This window comes from Triplophysa rosa, linkage group LG2 (genome assembly GCF_024868665.1).
Source record: "Triplophysa rosa linkage group LG2, Trosa_1v2, whole genome shotgun sequence".
Lineage (NCBI taxonomy): Eukaryota > Metazoa > Chordata > Actinopteri > Cypriniformes > Nemacheilidae > Triplophysa > Triplophysa rosa.
The window spans coordinates 3,273,015-3,295,528 of record NC_079891.1 but is presented as its reverse complement, the minus strand read 5'-3'; the positions used below and the strand labels follow the sequence as shown (position 1 = coordinate 3,295,528).

The 22,514-nt window shown below is 38.8% G+C and overlaps 1 protein-coding gene across 3 annotated transcripts in view; it reads left to right on the top strand.

The window, feature by feature from the left end:
* Positions 1-22,514, top strand: part of pappab (pregnancy-associated plasma protein A, pappalysin 1b) — a 67,697-nt gene that overhangs the window by 15,693 nt on the left and 29,490 nt on the right. For all 3 annotated transcript variants that reach the window (XM_057327675.1, XM_057327669.1, XM_057327682.1), the window contains exons 4-10: positions 134-427; positions 872-1,064; positions 1,828-1,949; positions 6,208-6,709; positions 15,670-15,798; positions 16,086-16,177; positions 18,807-19,003. In XM_057327675.1, the coding sequence (XP_057183658.1) occupies positions 134-427; positions 872-1,064; positions 1,828-1,949; positions 6,208-6,709; positions 15,670-15,798; positions 16,086-16,177; positions 18,807-19,003 (1,529 nt within the window). The remainder of the gene's footprint in view (positions 1-133; positions 428-871; positions 1,065-1,827; positions 1,950-6,207; positions 6,710-15,669; positions 15,799-16,085; positions 16,178-18,806; positions 19,004-22,514) is intronic.

Below are 22,514 nucleotides of genomic sequence, written 5' to 3'. Positions count from 1 at the left end.
TCAAAATACTAGAACCTATGACAATCCCAACACTATGAGTGTTTTGTAGAGCAAAGCAGATTTTTATTGTCCTTTTGGAAGTGATTTAGATTCTGCTTATGATTCCTGCTTTCTGTTTGGTTTATTTTTTGAGGTGGCATCGTGCTAAACCCTTTATTCTACGGTACGTTTGGCCATACGCACACCATGATCCACGAAATTGGCCATAGCCTTGGACTCTACCATGTCTTCAGGGGAATCTCCGAGGTGGAGTCCTGCAACGACGCTTGCTTGGAGACCGAACCATCTCTTGAGACGGGAGATCTGTGCGCAGATACCAACCCCACACCCAAGTACAAATACTGCAGAGACCCCGAGCCGGGCAACGACACCTGCGGCAGATGTCACTTTACAAACACTCCCTTCAACAACTACATGAGCTATGCTGGTGAGACTAACACGAGCAGAAACACGGCGAGTCCCAGATGTATTTGGACACTTAGGGTAAACTTTAAAAAAAACATGAATGAAACAAATGATTCTTGACGTTTTCTCAGAACCGAGTTTAGTTGGTAACCCTCATGTTCACGCAGGTCTCCCGACAGACTTAACGTCAGGTGTAGTTCATCACATTAAATATGGATGTGTTCCTGACTCGGACTACCAGAAAGTATCCAAACGTTTTTTAATCTTCATTTTAAACAGTGTCCTGAACAAACGTCTTTTTACATACATTTTAGGAGGAACTTAAGTGTCCAAATGCTTTTTAGGACCAACATATACAAGACTCACGTAAGAGCTCAAGCAAATGGATAGATGTACAGAGACACACATGCATTCACACATTAATACTGTGAATTCTCATATCGGTGTTGCTTTTGTTCTCTTAAAGATGACGGCTGCACAGACTCATTCACCTTGAACCAGGTTGCTCGGATGCACTGTTACCTCGATCTCATCTATCAGTCTTGGAGTCCCGGAAGTAAACCGGCTCCAGTTCCTCTGCCTCCTTGCGTCACGGCGCAGGACCAAGACTCGCTCACGCTGGAGTGGTTCCCTGCCCTCACGGGACATTACTTTGACAGGTGAACTGGGGGCTCAAGCTTTTGTTAGATCAGCTGTGCCACATAAATGAAGATGGTGATCAATGTAGAGAAGAGAAACCTGTTGCATGCATTTCAATGAGATACTGTGAGAGAAACCTTGAGGGCTTGTTTTGGCCAATTCCATGCAAATGTCAACCTTAAAATGAAAAGTCTTTAACTGAAGGTTTTCACCATACTGACAGGTCCGATGTCAATATTTGGTGGTTTAAATACCCATGTGAAGTCTCTCTTAAAGCATTTGTATGTGTTTTTAAAGCAACGTTTTCCATAGGTACGTGAATTGTCACATCCACAACTGAATTGTCACATCCATAACTTTAGGTGTTCCTCCTAAATGGGCAAATGAAAAAAAAAACTATTTTATCTTCTATGAAGGGCCATCCCTTCTCCATTTGTTGTGTAATATTACTTCTGGTTTGTACACAAATCCTACAAACTATGTTGTCTCTCAAATATGTGTATCCTTTTTGTCACATCCATAGCGCATTCATTTTTTCCTCTTATAAAATAGACAACTCGTGCGTAGACTGATATTTAATTGATGTCTGGACTCTATCATCAGAGGTTTAGTAAACAGATTACAGTAAACAGTCATTAGAACTTACATTTCAAGTTTTGACTGAAAATGTCACAGCCATAACAGTTGGATTGCTCTTTAAGTAGTACATTAAAACTTTCAATTTAAAATGTTTATGGTGTTGCTGTTTCTAAGTTGCTACCTTGGCTGTCTGTGATTTCCTAGAGAAGTGGGATCAGTTTGTGACAGATGTACGGAGGTCGGCGTGCTCTTGCAGTTTGCTTCCAACTCGTCCTCGCCCCGACCCTGCGCCCCCTCTGGCCACTGGAGCCCCCGTGAGGCAGAAGGTATGATGGTGTAACCCTCAATCTGAACTGACATTTCACATTCAATGATTATCCACAAACCCCGCCATAGGTGGGTGCAATTATGCGGTACATGGTGTGCTTTTGTGGTCAGCGTTTTTAAGAACAGCCCGACCATTCCAGAAAAATCAAAGATACTTTTAAACGACCTGACTCTTTATTGATTTACCTCTGTCAGCTATCTTAGATGTTATTACAGTGAATTCTGTAGACGAAGGAACAAAACTATAACACCATTAAAAATTATGATCGCATTACACCATCTCATTGCGTACGTAGAGGCCCGCTTGGCTGAATGGTTTTAGGAGTTTTCCTGTTTGGATTCGCGCTGACTGCTTTGGCACGGCGTAAGAGACCTGTTTCTGTTGACACTTGGAAATTGTGTTTAATTGGTGAGTGCCTTTCAAAACCATTAATGTGTGGTTTTATTGAGGCGGATAAATGATTAAAGCATTGCACCCAATGCAAGTTGCCAAGTGAGTCCAATATTGGACGGAACAGCCAGGCAATCTAAGAGGAGACGAACCGAAACGTGCGGAAAAAATTAGTCATAGGGGTTGTCATAAATTGTGATTTTCTCATGTGTTTATTTTAAGGTCTGAAAAATGTGGACATATGGAGGAATTGGTCCATAGAGCTTTGTGCGCATAAGTGGATGTTTTTTTTACCACGGGGAGTGAGTCATGTTTTCCTGTACTGTATCAGTGGTGCTGCCTTCGTAGGTCGACCCTTGATCCGGTATCGCAGAACGATGCCAAACTTCGGACTTTCCGAAGAATCCCATCTAAAACAACAGCTTGCTGTTGATTTATTTTATTAAATAAGAAGAAGCATCCTAAACTTACCTCAAGATGCTCTGGCAGTGGTGACGCATGCCCAAATCGATATGTTGAAAACAACATCACAGACCAACATTCCAAAGGCTGGCTGTTTTTTGTTTAATTACTTAATCGCTTCATTTGGGTCGGTTTTAAAAAGGGTGAGTCAGACAGAGTGACTCAGGTGGGTAAGGCCGTAAAGCGCACGCTTGCGTCCCCCAAAGCCAAGTTGGCCCAGCGGCGGCTACACACAAGTCAGCTGAGAGAGGCATACCTAGGCTTGCCATGGCCACAAAGTTTTAACTATGCTTTGCACTTGGATGGCTTCCCTGGTGTAACTCCCCCGCCCGGGCCATCTTTCCACTGTTTACAATCGGATACAAAACCTGACTTTGACAACCTGCAGCTGGTTTGAACCACTGCCTTTCACCGGCCTCAGAAATTCACCTGCCTGCAGCAGCAGCACATCTAATGCGTGCTCTCTGTCCTCAATTATCTCCGTTAAACTTGGCCAACCTCTCTCCCCGGTGTCCTTAGTTGACTTTTTGGATATGGTGGAATAAGCGTTATGGCAACGCTGCCATTATCGTGTTGCCGGAATTCAAGGAGCAAATATGTGGACGCGAGAACGATGCGCAATGTTAACTCAGTTTGCCATGCAAATTACCCTGTGGTCGCTCGTGTTCACGAGAAGGATGCCAAAGTTGATTGGAAACATGAAGAATTACGAGACACAAAACCAGGAATGTCAGGAATGGCGTGCGTCTCCGTCCACCTCAACAGTCTGTCCGATGCCAGACGTTGAGTTTTACTCAGGACTACTGAGAGGAGAGGAGCTGGCAGAAGTATCCAAAGTTTTGGTGCCCTTTTACGTGTCAAATCATATTTGAGTTTCTGTTAACTTGGAAAAGTTCACCTAAATATGAAATCTTTTTATCTGGTTAGTTTTATGACATCAGCCAAAAATCTGTCATTTTTCATGTATTACCCCTTTAAAGGCCTGTATATGACTCTTTCTTCTGGAAAACACAAAAGATATTCTCAGAAACAGTGGGAGACAATGAGGGTCAATGTTGTTTGGTTACTAACGTTCTTCTTTGGTGTTCTGCAGAAGAAAGAAAGTCATACAGGTTTGAAATGACATGAGGGTGAGTCAATGTAAATGAGAATTGTCTTTTTTGCATGAACTATCCCTTTGAAAACCTACATTTGATCTAGATTAGTCCATTCCCCCTACCCCTCTCTCCATCTAATATTTCTCCTAATATTCTCATAAGTAAGCAACTGATGTACATGGGGGACCTCCGTAGGAGACATTCTGCAAAATGCAAAATTTGATATAGTGGAAAAGCATCCAGTCTCGGAACATCCCAGTTTATTTTGGCCCTCTGATTGAGCAACAAATACCCGCTGCAGAACAACGGTGATATCCGACTCTGCGCAGCTAATCAGACTTGTGAAGAGGTTACCTAGATGTTTGGCTGAGGTCAACCAAATAAACATAACCAAAATTTCCCCTGCATTTTTTCCATTTGTCAGACTACAAATGATGCTTGACTGAGGTCAACCAAAATAAACGCCAAGGCAGGTTTTTCCACACATTCTGTTCCATTTGTCATCTAACCTGTCAGATCAAATGTCATTATTTAAGTGCAGTTACAGTGACCCCGAAAGGTATTTGGACACCGAAGTCACCATTAGAAATGTACTTGTCAACGTCTTTTCGACTTCTCTAAATTTCCTTTCATGCTGCATGTATTTTTTCCTATTTTTTCCTTTGCATATAAAACAATGGATGTACTGTTAAAAAATAAGAAAAAATTTGGACACTTCAGTGTTAGTGGAATATGTCCATACAGTAGTAAATGTGATGAACAACACCTCTGGTTAAGACACCTGTGAACTTTTTATGAAGGGGAACTGACTTCATAAAACTTCATAAAGAAAACTTAGTTTGTGATGTTTAATTTCAGGTCATTTAAATGATTATGCGAACAGATTGGTTTGACTTTGTTGCCTGAATCAAACTGAAAATGATCTTTATTTAATGCAGCAATCCATAACGGTTGTTTTGTTAAACATGACAAAAAAAACTGTTAAAAATGTCTCTCGTACTCTGATTCACAATGGCTTACTGTATAATAATTATTTATTTCGTTTATCATATTTATGATTTATTATTATTATTTGTATTATTATTGCTGAAATTGGCAGTTTGACGTCATTTGACTTCAACAAACGTAAAGATAAGTACATAAAGTAGCTGCAGTTTTATTTTCAAACAGAGGTGGCGATAGAGATACAAAAGTTACGAATTTCATCTTTGAAATAACTACAATCTTTAGTTATTAGTCACTACTGTTTCTCTCATTTAAAGCTCAGTTTCTTTGCAGCTTTAATGGGGCATCGCTGGCAAACTCAATCCCTCTTGGGGCCGCGTCCCTTCAGCGCCTCACAATGACCTCTTGACAGTATTCTATCTTTAGAAAAACCAGGCTAGTGACCTCCCGCCACCTCACTGAAGGACATCATTTAGCCCTCTTCGAAATTGTTTGTTTGCATTTCAAATGTCACTTACTATTATTCCAGGGCCTAATAATCGATTTCCGTATCACACTTCAATCCTATTTATATTGTTCAGGTTCATTTTATGTTTATCTGTAAATATTTAGTTGTGATTGCTAAGGCGAGTATCCATAGCATTATTAAGGCCAGTTCACACCACAACGATAAGTATAGCTAGCCTACAATTACCATTAACGCCAACTGACATTAACCTTTTTTATGCTAACCTCGCAAACCGTGTATCATCTTTTTAAATGTGCGAGCAATTAAATTCGAATTGGTTTGATTGGCTGGCAGGTTTTAGCAGTTGGAAAAAATTTCTGAAAGTTACTCCAACAATGTTATAGTAGTTGTATTAAGTGTTTTTTACTTAAATTAGATATTTTGGCTATCGCAAAGATTAAAACATGATTATCGTGGCTAGAATAATTCATGGTACCGATATTATCACAATATATATATATTTTTTATAAATAATGCTGTCTGTCACATTAAGCTTTAATTTATTTATTTTTCTTTGGCCAATGAATCGCCTTCAAAATAGCAAAGGTTTTTAATGTGTGTTTTATAATTTATGATATTATTGTATGTGAAGTATTAACATAATATTGATAATCATGGTTTTTCATATCATGGTTATTGTCAATACTGGTATATTGTGACCTTCCTAATAGTTATAGATGTAGTTATTGTCCTAGCATTGTGGTAACAAGGTCTTGTTACAGGTCACATTTCTCACGTTCTCTATGGTAGTATGGTAGCATAGTATAGTTTAAATAAGTTTATTTGAACTGAAAACATCTGAGTTAATAAATCCGGCTGGAATGATCTAAACTCTAATTTGCCATCTTCCTCAGGTCCACCAGATGTTGAGCAGGCCTGTGAACCGAGCGTCCGCACGTGGAGCCCCAACGCAGGTCTAGACTCAAGCAGCGTTGGTTCCGCGTCTTGCCCACCCCAGGGCTGCATGCTCCAGCTCGAGTTTGCCTATCCGATGGTTCCTGACTCCCTCACCGTTTGGGTCACCTTCTGTTCTCCAGAGGAGAGTGGGCTTCCCGCGATCCAAGACATCCTTCTCTTGACACTCAGCGGTAACAACGTCTCATTGGGTCCACAGTACGTGTTCTGTGACACTCCGTTAACCCTCAAGCTGGATGTAGAGGAGGAAGTGTATGGGGTGCAGTTCTTCACCATGGAGCAGCACCTGGAAATCGATGCCATATTGCTGAGGTCAAAGCCGGACAGCCCTCTGTGTCAGAAGTGTCATCCTCTATGCTATCGTCTGATTCGCCAGCCACCGTTCACACACTCACCACATGGCCTGATCCTTCAAGAACCCATTCTGAGATACGTGGACAGGTAAGGATTAAACACATTGGTCTTCTGTTTTTAATGGTTTGTGGTGGAAATCAAGCCTTTAGTTTCAAAAGTGTCACCAACGGGGAATCATTGTTGTTACACATTCTTAGTTTTCATTTTCAAAAAGCTTTTCAAAATGTTTTATTCATTTACAGTACACTTTTGCTTTAGTCCTGAGTTTGTTTTCGGTTTTCCCTGCGAGTCTCTTATACAATTCCTGCTGTTTGTTGATGTTCTTTGGCACGGCGTAGATGTCTCGGGTACAATGTGTGAGGTCTTCAGACATACCCTTTACTCCTTGGACTCGGGGTTGGGGTCAGCTCAAAGAATTTCACAGCCAGCTCGTTGTCATCTGAGAGATGCATGTCGAAAGGCTCTCAGGCAGTTTAACTTCATGGGATGCTCATAAATTCAGAGTAGTCACAATATAGTGGGAGGCCGCTTGAAGAGACCCTACATGTCTTGGATGACAGGACAAACATAATAGACGGATGAATGGATGGATGTAAAGCAGGTAGCTCAGTGATCTCAGAAGTCAGAACTGTTCTGTCAGAAAGATGATTCTTTCAAAAGTGTTCCTGATTTGTGGCCATGGCATGCCCCCTCTCTGCACTTCAGAATGTCTTGAATTAGTTCTGCTTTTCCTGGTTAAGATTCCACATCTTCTGAGAAGCACTGGACACAGTGTACGGAAAAGGAAGAGTGTTTCCATGTTGTTGGGTTTCGTGCACATTGGGGTGAAAGACAAGACGATGTTGGTTTATGTATATATATAAGGGCTGTCACAATATCAGATTTTAACTACACGGTTATCATGGCCAAAATAATTCGCGGTAACAGTATTATCACGGTATCAAACCGAATGTTTTTAGAAATAAATAAATCATGCCATTAGTCAAATTCATCTTTCATTTTGTTTATTTTGAGTAAACGACAGTTTGTAACCATTGTGACTCTTAAGGCCATGTTTACACTTGACTTATTTTTTGAAGCTGCTAGCGTCTGTTTTACATTATAATCCTATGGAGTAAACTGTGTTTTCAAAAAAAGTCCTGAGCGCTTTTTTATATGTCAGCGCCAACGTCTTTTTCTGCAGCTCAGAGCGTCTTTTGAGGTTGAAAAAAGTTAAACTTTAATGAAAAAAATGCCCTACGTCAAGCACCTTTTACACAGCTAACCAATGACAGAGACCTGTGGTTTCCATAACAACATGCGAGGAATGTGATTGGTTGAGAAGGTTCAAGCTCGGGAAAAAAAATGCCAGGCGAAACGCCCGTTTTGTATAAATGTACGTTTTATTTTCACTTTCAATAACTTCTGATTGCATTTCTAGCAAGAGATTAGTATTGTAGTTTTTAAATATGTGATTGGTTATTGCAAAGACGCTCTCTGTTTATAATTCAAATAGACTTCCATTACACTGCCTATGAAGCTCTCAAAGCTGCCTTTGTGCACAAATCTTTGAACATTATCGGTTGCTATTTGTAACCACAACGTTGCAAGCATGTTTTTTTACTAAAAAAGTCCCATTGTCAACTTTTTTTGTCAAAAAAGAAGTCAAGTGTGAACACGGCCTAAGGCAACATTTTTATAGGTGCTGAATAGTTTACGATATTACAATACATTTCGAATTAACAAGATATCATAATCATTTTATCTAATGGTTAATGTCAAAACTGTTATATTGTGGCACACCTAATATATATATACTGTATATTAGTGATGCACTGAAATGAAATTTCTGTTCCGAAACCGATAACAAAAATTCAGGATGTACTTGGCCAAAAACGAAAACAACATTTAAAAAAAAGTTTAATAGTTTTTTAAATAGGCCTAACTGTATCAATATTAAGCTTTTTACACACTAAAAATACCAAAATATGACAGAAATACTAAATATATCATTCCTCCTTTAATTCTTTGCAGCAGAATCAATTTTTACTTCTTTACCGATTATCTAAATAATGTAAAGTTCTGGGATTGTTCTATAATTATTACGTGCATAACACTTGCAAAGTGAACAAACTCAGTAGCCCTTGCCAATACAAATAGTTTATATATGGTACACAGTCATTTTAATGAAAACAACAGGAAAACATATAGTGGGTCTGCTCATGTAAACAGTTCAGTGATGTCAGCACCTGCCACATGAGCTACTGAAACTACATCATCAGTTACTGACAGATCGTTCTGCTGATCATCATTCACATCTACTGTATATGTGAAGAGTCTGTTGCGTTTCACTTGAAGATTTGAGCTCAGCTTGGAGGCGCACGAGTCAACGTGCAAAATTGTGGCGCATCCCTAATATATATATTTATTTTATATGTACGTTTAATACATAAATGTAAATAAATGCTATGTTTGACTTGTCAAAAAGGTTACATTCAGTTGTTGCAAATTTGTTGACTCTTTTAAATCAAGTTTATTTTTTACCAGAAAGGGAGTGGTTTTGATTCACAGTTCAAGTTGTTTTTACTTTCTCTATTTTAAACCCATGAAAATGCAGAGCCTCTTTTGAATAATAGTGAAAAATGCCTTTTAAAACTTTTTGTTATTATATTATAATATAGTATAATATATTATAATATAATATATCCTTTTCAGGATTTGACTCACAAAATAGTGAATTTCTCTTTGCTTCCCAAAGCACTAATTGACAAAAGCCGTCATAGAGTTTGATTGTTGACATTTGTAAAGTGTTTACTTGAAGTCAGATGGAAGGCGATTAATATACATCTTTAGTTTGATCAGAGTAAAAATATCTTTAAATGAAGTTGTTGGAATGTGCGTTTTGGTCAGTAACGGTTGTCAACCCCTGCAGTGCATTCTGGGTATTTCATTTAAGTTGTAACAGTCATGAAGTTTAAAGAATAAAGATCCGGGTTCTTATTAAAAACCATGGGAAATTAGTGCTGTATTGAGCATCCATTATTTTCTTATGGCCAAATGGGTCTCTTATTAACAATGCATAAATGAAGACTTTAGTCATTTAGAAGACAGGCATTGTCTCAGTTTCCTTTTGTGTGCAATTTGGGTTGGGCTTTTGTTTCCACAGCTTCTGAATGGTGGGCCCTCCAAGAGCGCGCGGCTACACCTCAGTCGGCAGGCTGCCAAACGTTGTGCATTAGCTTTCACGAAAAAAAATGACTCTGTAGATATAAACAGGGCCCCATGTGTGAACCCACTGAACTCCTCTGTCTGGTTTGTCCTCACACTGGTTTGTGGAGGAAGTCTTTTCTTGTTTCCAAGATGTTGGAAAGTACAGTAGATACAGTGAGAGCTGCTGTAACCATACTTTATTGCCATGCACAGAGCCGTTCGAGAATGAATGTTCAGGTTTCTAAAATTCCTGCAATTCATCTCTTTTAGAAAGTCCAAACACATCTTTGCAGATTTAAAAAGTGCTAATTAGCAGACAAATCCAAACATACATTAAAGCCGTGTTTAGTTTGTAGTAGCGCAGTCCAAGTTGTGTTAGAGGGGTGTCGAGATTCATCCGCTAACAGCTTCATCTGCTCAGATAGATTGTGTGGTTTTAAATTGAAAAGGTTTGCTTTATACATTAAAGCTGCACAGCTGCGTTTACCATTGGTGAGAAAATGTGTCGGTGTTTGAACGAGCCCGTACTGTTCTTGGATCAGCCCTTGCTTTGGCCAACAGATTTAAACAAGTTTTAAACAGCAGCAGTGCTACAGTATGAGGAGTACAGAAGAACCTAAACTTTACTAAATATCTTAACTATTTTAAGGTAATTTTACAGTTGCACCTTACTTGTTTTTGTGAGCGCTAATATTTTTTGCAATTGCAATTTCAATCTAACTCTTTCTGTCAAATATTTTATTTTATTTATTTATTTATTTGTTTATTTGTTTATTTTAGTTTTCGTTTCGTTTCGTTACGTTACGTTACGTTATGCATTATATCTTTAATTATCAGCAAAGTGTTGATTCATCAACATGCGCCATTTTATATTTGATATGTATATATTTTTTCCATATACGTAAAATAAACAGCAAAAATATATTGATCATGTTTGAGAACTACTGGTTAACACACAGGCTAGCATTAGCATGTTTCTCTTTATTTCACACAGCGTGTGGCGAGCAGCACTTGATGTATCGGGTTGAGTTGCGGTCGGACCAAACATCTGTGGTTTGGTCAATTATACGAGCGAGGTCGTGTTGTTGTGTTTAGTCGTTTGCTTGATGACATGAACTCTGATTTCGATTTCAAATGACAAATTATTTCCACTCGTTTGATGTAATGAAGCTTTCAGGTCTGCTGTCGTCTTTCTCCTCTTAAACGCTTCGAGCAGACGGCAGCTGCACAGTGGAGATGCATTTCTTTGATTTCTTTTAAAGGTATTGACAGAATACTATAATAAGACTTTTCCAGCATCTGGTGTGAAAGAGAGGTCTGATACCAGACGACTGTAGAGCTCAGTCACATACAGAAAAGGTTTGTGTACTTCTTTCGTCTGGATTGTTTGTTTTTTAGTCCAGCTGGGTTGAAGATCAGACAACATTGCACAGACCACATTGAACTTATTTTCTATTATTTTGCCCAATAATGGTATTAAACTTCTCCCCCTATATATCATTACAAATGTGTTTAGATTTGATTTGCAAAAGAAATAGATCTGAGAAATTTTGGTGGAATTTTCCAGAATCATCAAATGTAAATTGCCCATTTAGAAATGTAAAAAATTGGTGGCAGGGACATGTTTCACTGGAATTTGGGTACCAGTGAGGTAGAGTCATCTGTTTTTAATCTTGCGCAGACCTGACTAGAAGGGTCAGACGGAGGTAGGAAAACACTAGTGTTTTTAGGGAATGTGGGAAGGAAACGAAAATTGCAACAGAAGCTCGTGATAAAGCCCTGCGAGCGTTGACGGAAACAAACCGATTTAGCAAAACTGGTCTGCGGTTTTGGCTGCTTTAGTGTCTGACTACCTTCTTGTTTCATTGCCAAGCTTCTTCCTGTACCCTGTCACTGTCGTCGCTCTCACAATATTGGTTTCATGAGCTAATAAGAGTGAAAGGCCGGTGGCTCTAGTGTTTTCCCACAGTATAACCTACCGCGGGGTATCCCGCTCTGGAAAAGCGATGATGTCATGAGCTACCACAAATTCCAACACGGAGGCTTGAATAATATTGTTATCGTCTCGAAAACCAAACACAGGAAGGTGGTCTGACAGATGTCAGTGTGTGCGTTCGGCATACATGTTCCTTTTTTCTCTCTGCTACTAGTTTTTCTAGGAATTGTTGTGCATGTGTGACCATGACACTTCATTTAAAAGTCTTCTTAATTTCCTGCGTTTTTCTGTGCGTGCTTACTTTGTCAGGTCAAAGTATCTTATTATGTGGTGACGTTTACAGCCCGTCTGGTTTTTATGTTTTCGTTGATTGTTAGCATTGAGGTTAATGTGTTAGTGTTGAGGGTTAATGGGTGTCCAATGCAAAAGCTCTCATTTAAAGAGACGGACAGTAATTTGTGACTATTTAAACTTGTGTGTTGCTAAAATGTGTTGAACATTTGATCCGTAGTTGCTGGGACAAGTTTATTAGCAAAAGAAAACATCCAGTGATTAAACAAATCAAGCGCTGTAAAAAATGATCGTAAATAAACGGTAGGCTAATTTCCGGCAGCTGGGATGCCGTATAAAAACGTAAAATATCTATTTTTTGTAAAGTATAAAATTACACATTTTTCATGTTATTTTACACCCAACTTGTAAATTTCCAGTTTATTTCTATAATTGTACTTTTTTTACGCATTTGAAAATAATGTCAAGAAATGAAATCTCTGTAAGTAAAACGGTATTTTTTTTTCAATTAACATTTTTTAAAGTACAAAGTATTTCTCAAGCCACTTGCAGTTTTTAAGAGAACTATTGAGCTTGCACACAGCATTTATTTTCATTTTTTTCAAGTTTTTCGAGTCAAATTATTTACACTTCAACAGGAACATGATTTTGAGTCAAGAGGTTGTTTATTCAAAGTGAAAGAACCGAAGAAATGACATCTATGAGGAAAAACTTTATTTAGAACATAAAAATTAGTTTTTGTCAGGGTCGAAGACTTCATATCTCAAAGTTTATTTATAAGAACGATCTCCCCCGAGCGTTTTTAGTCATGCTCAAAGCTCCAGTTGCTCAAATAAATAATTAAGATTTCACAAACAAACATCCGTACCACAAATTCGTAATGTGGCCGCAAGACATTGATGGCTAAATTGATACTTGCTCGACTCAACAGGCAAAATATTCCTTCCTCTCTGTGTAAGCGCAGCCAACGGTCTACCTCAGGAGTCACTGTGGCTGTTAAGGATAGCAGCAGTACTCTTTTAGCTTGCTGTGCCTCTCCACAACAAACATGTCTTAGAAAAACACAGCCGCAAGACCACATCGCGGGCCAACGTCTTCCAGCTTTTGCCTTCGGCGTTGGCTCAGACTCCAGCGAAGCGGAGCTCTGCAGTTCTCACACAACTGCGGCTCTCTTACCCATATTTGACTGTTTGGGAAGTCTGGAGCTGGAGAACTCCGCCGGGTTTGGAGTTTTACGACGTAGCTAATCGAGACGAATATACCTGAACCAGCTGTGAGGCTTTCTGCAAGCTGCAAGAACTATTCCTTCAGGCAGAAAGTCACAGCTGTGGAAAGGATCTGAAGAGCATGTGCCGGCAGAGGTTTAAGGGCTGAGAACTTATTCAGATGTTTTGTTAACCACAGCTCTGTAAGTAGTGGGGATGATAGTAGGAAGAGGTTATTTTTATAGATGAAGAACAAGAAAGCATATTATATATTATATATAGAATAAGTTCTTATTATTGGCTAGTCCAAATATCGATCTTCTATTGGTCACGCGTCATCACGCAATAGGAATTTGCAAGGTCAGTGGTTACCAAACTTGAAACTTGGAACGCAGTGAATTGCAATTGTTTTTCGCAGACCACCCCATGATTCAAAAACGTAAAAATTCATTTGATGATAGCTACATATGTATCTTGTATATTTTCGCTGTCCTTTTGAAACCTCGTATGTCCAAATTCGCTGTTTTTCAGGAACTACTGTATATTGGTTAGATATTGGCATAACCCAGTGACAAACATAAAGGGTGACTAAAAATAACGATTTATGGCAAAAAAATAAGTAATAATAATATGTATGTAATGTATCTTATGACCACAAGATTAAAATGTATAAAAATACACTAAATAGCATATACTGTATATTTTTAATTGATTATTCTGTAGTCCTTTAAGGCAGTGGTTCTCAAACTTTTTCGTTGTAAGGCCCCCTTTGTGTTAAGTGCATCGCTTTGCGGCCCCCCATATAAAGACGTATAATCTTAAACTTAGAATTTTAATTAAACCACAAACATTCAGTTATACAATGCTGGAACCTCAATTCTTTTGGTTGGTGGTGTCATTTTTCTGATGTTTGATTGCATAAAATCTATGATAAATTTCTATATTTCATAAAATGCCACAAAATCTGTGGCCCCCTGGATCCATCTTGGGGCCCCCAGTTTGTGAACCACTGCTTTAAGGACTACTAACATCCACAGAGATAGCCGTCATACAACCCCCCTCCCTGCATGCCAGTTAATATTGTGTTCCCTCCAGATTCCATCACTGTTCATTCTCAGTTGAGGATTAATGAGAAGATGAGGTGTCTTTGTGCTGTTCGGGTGGTCCGCATATGCAGTGTAGAGGTAGTAACTGGTGCTGATCCTAGAGCTGTACTTTTCACATTTTCATCTGAGTCTTGAGCTTTATGTACCTGAAGCGTCGTATTACAGTCATGACAAATGCTGGGAACACAAAGCGTGTACAGCACATTTTGTACTCTACACAGTAAAACTGACAGTGTTGATTCAACTCCATGGGAGTTGATTTCAACACTATAGCAGTGTTTATATAATTCTCACTGCCCAGAGTTTAATTAACACCCTTGCTAGTGTTAAAAGTTTTACTCTACCACAGTGTTGATCATATCAATCTGTTAGTGTTGAGTGATTGCTCTAAATACTGATAATTAAACACTTTTTAATAGTTAATTAACACCCTTGCCAGTGTTTAAAGTTTTACTCTACCAGTGTTGATCATATCAATTTGTTAGTGTTGAGTGATTACTCTAAATACTGATAATTAAACACTTTTTAATAGTTAATTAACACCCTTGCCAGTGTTTAAAGTTTTACTCTACCAGTGTTGATCATATCAATCTGTTAGTGTTGAGAGATTACTCTAAATACTGACAATTAAACACTTTTTAATAGTTAATTACACTTAAATGGTCAATATTGAAACACTATCTGTCATTGATTTTAAATAGACAGTAGGGACCCTTTGTTGGCATCTAAGTGCTAATGCATTTTGTTTTGCACAACAAAACTCGAAAAGCAAATGGTAAAACCTAGCACCATATGTAATGATAAACAGTAAAAGTGTCCCCTAAACTAACACAATTTTCAGTCTGTTAGCTGTAAACGTTTATCCACCACTAACAACTATGAAGTGATATAGAGCACTGGAGTAGAATAGCTTGGAAAGGTTTAAAAAACACAAACGTTACATAGTCAGAGTATAAATTACTTTATACATTGATTTTAAATGAAATAGACAAAATATATAAAGTTTGCACATTTACCTCTCATACTGTAGGTCAAGGACACAAACCTGTGTAGCATGTGGCATTTTTTCTGAACTAAGGACGGTCGTGCTTACTTAAAGGTATAGTTCACTCAAAAATAAACATTGTCATCATGTATTCACCCTCATGTTGTTCGAAACCTGTTCTGTGAAACACAAAAGAAGATAGTTTGAGAAATGTCCCAGTGGTTTTGTGTCCATACAATGGAAGTCAATGGGGTCCAGTGTTGTGTAGTTAACGTTCCAACGTTCTTCAAAATATCTTCTTGAACTATGTTAACTCTCCCGTGTTTGTGTTGCAGGGATGTAAAGCCCGATGAGACATACACCTACCACATTCTGACAGTGTCTAGACAAGCAGAGAGCGAACCATCTCCTCCTCTCTCACACCAGCTGGGTTCACCTTACTGTGGGGATGGACTCATCCAAAAGTGAGACGATGACTTATACAAATCAAATCAAATCATACTGACATGTTTATTGTTTTAGTATGAAATGTGTGCAGTTATGTATTAGAACTGATCTTTGTCTTGTCAAGCACTAATAGGTTTACACCCTTATCCAATAAAATAAATGTATCTAAAAAAGTAAAATATTATACGAAATTATTATATTTTCTTCCCATCAGCGGATTTTTCACTTGCTATAATTAGTTTGACATATTTTTTAATCAGCCTTCTTTCCCAAAACTCCTGACGTTATCCTTAATGCCTTTCAGATATCTCGGAGAACAATGTGATGACATGAACTTCGTCAACGGAGACGGCTGCTCGAACCAGTGCAGGAAAGAGCCATCGTTCAATTGCGTCGGTACGTGACCATCCCCTCCGATAGAAATATTCCCGTGAACACACTTTCAGCTAGAAAGTATAGCAGCAGATTGATGTTTTGCTTCAGTCGCATTCAGCAGAATGGCTCATTACGTCTGTGTTCTATTGATGTCTGTTCCGGCCGGGTGCCTGGCCATCAATTTCACGGTGTGGGCCTGTCATCAGCGTTACACAGTGTCCTACAATGACAAAGTCTGAAGGGCCGGGAAAGTTCTGTTGAACTATCTCTTTATTGTCCGAAACTTGTTAGGCGCTTGTGATGTTAATGGAGTGCTTTAAGTTGCGAGCTAATCGGTTCTGTCAAAACAATCGGCCGCATAATTGGAGCCTCTCACGGGCGTTTAAGTCCCCTCACAAAAGACTTTACTCTTTGCTGTAGAGCTTTAAAATCGGCCTAACGAGCGCTAGCGGGCCTTTGTCGCGCCTCTTCCTGTTAGCGATAATGCACCAATCACCTTTTATTCGCAACGTGTGGATGGAAAGCGGGAGCCGAGTAAAAAGACGAGGGGAAAAAAGAGGGAGACCGAAGAGAACAGATAAGAAGGCCTTTTGAAGTTGGTCTACATTCATCCGCTCTGACCTCCAGAACACCTCTGGAAGTCCGACGTTGCCCCGGCTTAATTGGAAGTTCCTCTTTTTTTTTTTTTTGGAGTAGGTTCAATGAGTTCATCGTTCACTGCTTTGGAAATAACGTCCAGCGATATTTAGCACATTCCGCTTGGATGTCTGTGCTCCCGGTATCGCTTTCAAATTCAATCTTTTATAGCCCAAAACAGCAGAACGTTTGACAATAATAAAAGATGGGTTTTTTTGTACGACTTGCATTTATGTTGAACGAGTCCCGAGGCAAACCTCTGACCAAGGGGAACGGAGTCCAGCCCGATGTCCAGTCCGTGCAGCCGGCGTCCAGTCCGGTGCAGCCGATTATATCACCCCGATCTTTTCCATCGTGCTGTTTTTATCGTATAATGAGAACTGGATGGAGTAATTCGATATTTATAAAAGCAGCGTGTTTTTAGTACAGGAAGTGATACGACAAGGTGCAGCCTTGATCCTGCCGCCCTTTGCACACGGCGGCTTCCTGTGGAGCCCGAGGATGGCTCTGATTTTATATACTGTAGGCACCACATGCAGATATTGTTTAAAAACTGTCCAAAATAAAAAGAATAAGTGCATGTCTTGCTAATATGTTTCCTGTTAGCATTGATTGGCACCCTGTTGATAAAAAGGACAGTCTGTACAGGTACAGTCAAACACGTTTTTTCCGTATTGTCAGCTACACGTGGCTGTTTTGCTGACACCTCAGGGTCCGGGCGGAGACAGGAAGGGGACACATCAGGACATAAAATTAAGAACCTTCCTTTAAGCCCCCCATTAAAAAGATGGAGGCAAAAAGCCTTTTTAGCTGTCAATGGCAGGATGAGTTTTATTCGGATGATCGGTTTACGGTTTGTGTGTCTGTGGTGCTGATAAAAATTGTGATCAATCTTTCATCATGGATGAGGATTTATGACTGTCCTTATATGATGCCAGTAAAAACTGAGTAAAGATAGACCCTACGATAATGCTGTGAAGCGGCAACATGTGAAACAATAACTTTAATGACACAAAATAGAATGTACTGTACTCAACTAAATAAATAAAAAAATTTAAAGTGTGTTTTTAAAGTTTAACAAATGGTTGTCAATAAAAATGCCCACGTTATCTACGGTTTATGAGATTCATTTTATAGATGCTGTCCATAACAAAAGAAAATAATCTTGCACATAAAAATTGTATTTAGATTAATGGATTTGAGCTCTGGAATGGTTTGACCCATAGACTTTTACTGTAAGGGAATTACTTTAAAGGCTTGGATACAGATTTAAAAACACCCTGCATTTTCTTTGTCAATTTTTTGTGTAAATTGTTTTACTAATTATAGGCCAAATTAAGTCTTTTTATTTCAGCAAATCAGTTCAAAACTTGGAACGCTACATTCAAAACAGGTGCCCTAGAACAGTGGTTCTCAAACTGGGGGACCCCAAGATGGATCCAGGGGGGCCACAGATTTTGTGGCATTTTATGAAATATAGAAATTTATCATAGATTTTATGCAATCAAACATCAGAAAAATGACATCACCAACCAAACGAATTGAGGTTCCAGCATTGTATAACTGAATGTTTTTGGTTTAATTAAAATTCTAAGTTTAAGATTATACGTCTTCATATGGGGGGCCACAAAGCGATGCACGTAACACAAAGGGGGCCTTACAACGAAAAAGTTTGAGAACCACTGTTCTAGAAGATCCATTTTGGGCTAAATGGTTCCATAAAGAACCTTTTACATCAAAACAAACTTTAGCTAAATGTTCTTTGAAGTAAAAAAAGGTTCTCTATAGATTATAAAAAAGAAAGAAATTGTTCTTATTAGAACTTTTGATGTCCTTGGGTAACCACAAATGATTCTTCTATGGCATCGCACCTTTTGTGCATTGTTAAAAAGCACTCCACTTATGTTTACAAATGTGAATTGTCCGGTTTCTCCCAGCACAACAGCATTTGAAATATTTCAGTAGCTCAGTGTTTGCAGCTCTCATATCTCATCTCTGTTTCCCTCCTCTGAAGATGAGCCCAGCTTATGTTACTATTACGACGGTGATGGTGTGTGTGAGGACTTTGAGAGGGAAACGAGTATACGGGACTGTGGGCTTTATACGCCGAGCGGCTTCCTGGATCAGTGGGCTACAGAGGTGGAGGTGTCCGGTGAGGAGAAGGTCCACTGTCCTGCAGAGGTGGCCGTTGGATATCCTGCAGTGACAAGGGTGAGATCACATGCGTGTTTGTTCATAAGCATATGTCACGAATCGTGAGGAAGAACCCAGATGCAGGCAGCAGCGGTGAAGGGGTTAACAAAGATTTATTTAAACAAACAAAACACCCACGAGGGGGTAACGAGGACAAGACTAATATATAAAAAACAGAAACCAAAATACTTCCCACGTGGGGGAAAAAACTGCAGGACAAAAATTAACTAAGAAACTAAACACGTCACAACGTCAAAACGCAAGGCAGGAGGAGACAGGGTCAGATGAGGTAAACACAAGGCAAGGCAATACTCACAAAGTCATAGACTCACAGGCACAGAAGCATGACATCAATACACAACGAACGAGCACAAGACAATAGACACGAGGGCTTTTTAAAGGGGAATACAAACGAGGGATGATAACACAGGGAAGGTGACGGGCAGGTGACAAGGATCAAACACTAAGGGGAAGCTAACGAGAGAACGAGAGGGCGGGGCTTAAAGACGCGACACCGAGAGAGAGTCTATGGAAGGCCTACAGGGCCAAAACGCCTCTCTCCACATAAAACAAGGGATCCTGCCGTGATTCTGCCACAAGATCGAGAAAAACATGACAAGATGAGGCAGAATCACGACAAGCATACCTGCACGTGCGCACATACAGCCTTGGTTTGGCAAGTAAATAAAAACAATACAATACATGGAAGTTTAAGAGAAAACGTCTGACACTCGCTGATGTAAGCAAAGCAAATACATGCTAAAGAATATTTATATGAGGATGTTTTTCTCCAGAACTCTGTGACATATGTAATATTTCTTGCATTAAGCCATCAAAACAAAGTTATGATCAAATACGATACATATTATATGAAATATTACATTTTATATTATACAGTATATGCTTTTGATTTCATTGATGACTTCATTGGATTTCTTAATGCTATCAGTCGAATTCATTTAAAGATTTTTTTTGTGTGTTTTCTCTCTCTTTTAATTATTATTTTTATTCTCTCTTTATGTTTTTATGGGGGCAATGAATCGGACTAAAAATCTGTAAGAAAGGGTTTGTATCCAGTTAAGCTCTTTTTGCAAAATGAGGGCTGTTCAATGATGAATCGTGATTAATCGCATCCAGAAAGAAAGTTTGTGCTTACTTAGTATATGTCTGTGCACAGTGCATACTATTTTGTATTTATAAACACATATACACACATGCTTATATTTAGGAAAAATTTGCATGTATATGTTTTGATATAATTTAAATGATATATTAACATGAATTTATATTTTTCTTAAATATATACAAGTATGTGTATGTGTTTATAATACAAAATTAATATGCACAGTACACAGACAAATATTATTATAAACACAAACTTTTATTCTGGATGTGATTAATTGTTGAACAGCCCTATGCAAAATATTTACAGGCTCAAAATTGCAACCTACAATTTGGTGTTAACCAAATACTGACACTAAATTATTTGCATTATTATTATATGTGTATTATGAGTATTAACACAATAGCAATAATCACATGTATTAATATCACGATTATTGACAATACTGGTCCATTTTGACACCCCTATAGTGTGTATGCGTGTGTGTGTATAGATTTAGTCAAAATAATTTCAAATAATTTTTCAAGATCGCTTTTGCCCCAGTGACACTTTTGGCTCACAGAGAAGTCTTGGATGTGAAATCTCACTGTTATCTCAACTATTAAACGGGGCCGAGTCGTTCAGTTTTTCGCATCAGATGCCTGAGACGTGTTCAGCGCGTTCCGTTCAGGACAGATTTGAGGCATTGCCACCATTCACACATGGAAACAGTAAAGAATTGGCTCTTTCTAAGAGACATCAAAAAAAACCCATGTTGTTTTACTCCCTGGATATTTCAACATGATACATTTGTAATTTTACAGTTTTACTGGCCCCCGCTCCTCCTCTCCCCCGTTCCGTGATGTTTGTGGAGCGCGAGTCTCCTGTGCCCAAAATTGTGAATGCTCCTGAATTAATCATGTCCCAGAACTATTCCTATCACGCTGTGCGCAACCTAAGGATTTATGGCACTGACAAATGGCCATTTTTCACAGTTGAGCCTAAACCTCATTGTTGAATTGTGGGTTGCAATGGGAAACAGTAGCACATAGGTTACGCTGACTTTGAATAGTTACTCGCTGCGAGTAACTATCTTTTATTTTACATGAATGTAAATCCAGGCCCTGAGTTGTTTGCATTGGATACAGACTTGGGGCTTAAGTGAAACAGTTTGCGATCAATGTTGGCGCTTTATCGGATTGACTAATGCCGCCTTCAGCTATCGCATGGCACTGAGGTGCACAACTGACTGTCCGGGCTCGTGCACAGTAGTGCGCTCAAATCGATGATGTCACTGAGGTTACTGTGGCATTCTGGGGGATGGGGGGGCTTTATCTCAGATGATGGCAGAAGCGAATGTTTTTAATCTCTTCTCTTGTCTCACTCTAGTTCTCTCATTCTCACTCCTAAGCATTACGTCAGAATTCTCTAGCTTTGCGGCTAATTTTGTAACCGTTTCATTCAAATTTTATAAGGCATTTAGAGATGAAAAAGATGTTATGAATCCCCGTAGCGGCAGTCAGCTCTCTCTCCCTGCGGGGAAGTCTTGGAGTAGTGAATGAAGTGAATTGCCAGTCTCTGAATCTAAATCATGTAATATTACATCACCGCTAGATCTATGAACTGCGAGATGATTCCTCGTTTTTCTGCTCTTCCAAACAAAGATAGATGCTAGTTTCTGTCCAGAAAGATTATTTACACGAGGACCCTAAGACCTGCCACAATGTTTTTTGAGTTAAGTAAAGGAATCAACCGGATTATATTAAAGGAATGGTTCACCCAAAAATGAAAATTCTTTCATCATTTATTCATCCTCATGTCATTTCAAACCTTCTTTCTTCTGCAGAACACAAAAGAAGATACTTTGAAGAATGTTGGCATTGACATCTTTTGTACAGTCACAAAACCACGGAGACATTTCTTAAAATATCTTCTTTTTTGTTCCACGGAAAAAATATACGGAATGACATGAGGGTGAATAAATGACAGAATTTTACATTTTTGATTAACTGTCTCTTTAAAGCTCTATAGAGACAAAAGCTAAACTCGATAATCTTCAGGAATAGTTCACCCCAAAATGAAAATTCTGTCATCATTTACTGACCTTCTTGTCATTTTAAACCTGTATGACTTTCTTTCTTCTGAAAAACACAAAAGAAGCTATTTTGAAGAAACCAACCGTTGGTCCCCATTCACTTCTTTTGCATGGACACGAAACCAATGCAAGTCAACGGGGACCAATTTTTTTCCGTTACCAACATTCTTCAAAATATCTTCTTTTGTGTTCTGCCAAAGAAAGAAAGTCATACAGGTTTGAAATGTCAAGAGGATGAGTAAATGATGGCAGAATTTTCATTTTGGGGTGAACTACTCCTTTAATTCAATAAGGGCAGATTGGGCAGTATATTATTTACAGATATTGCAAAT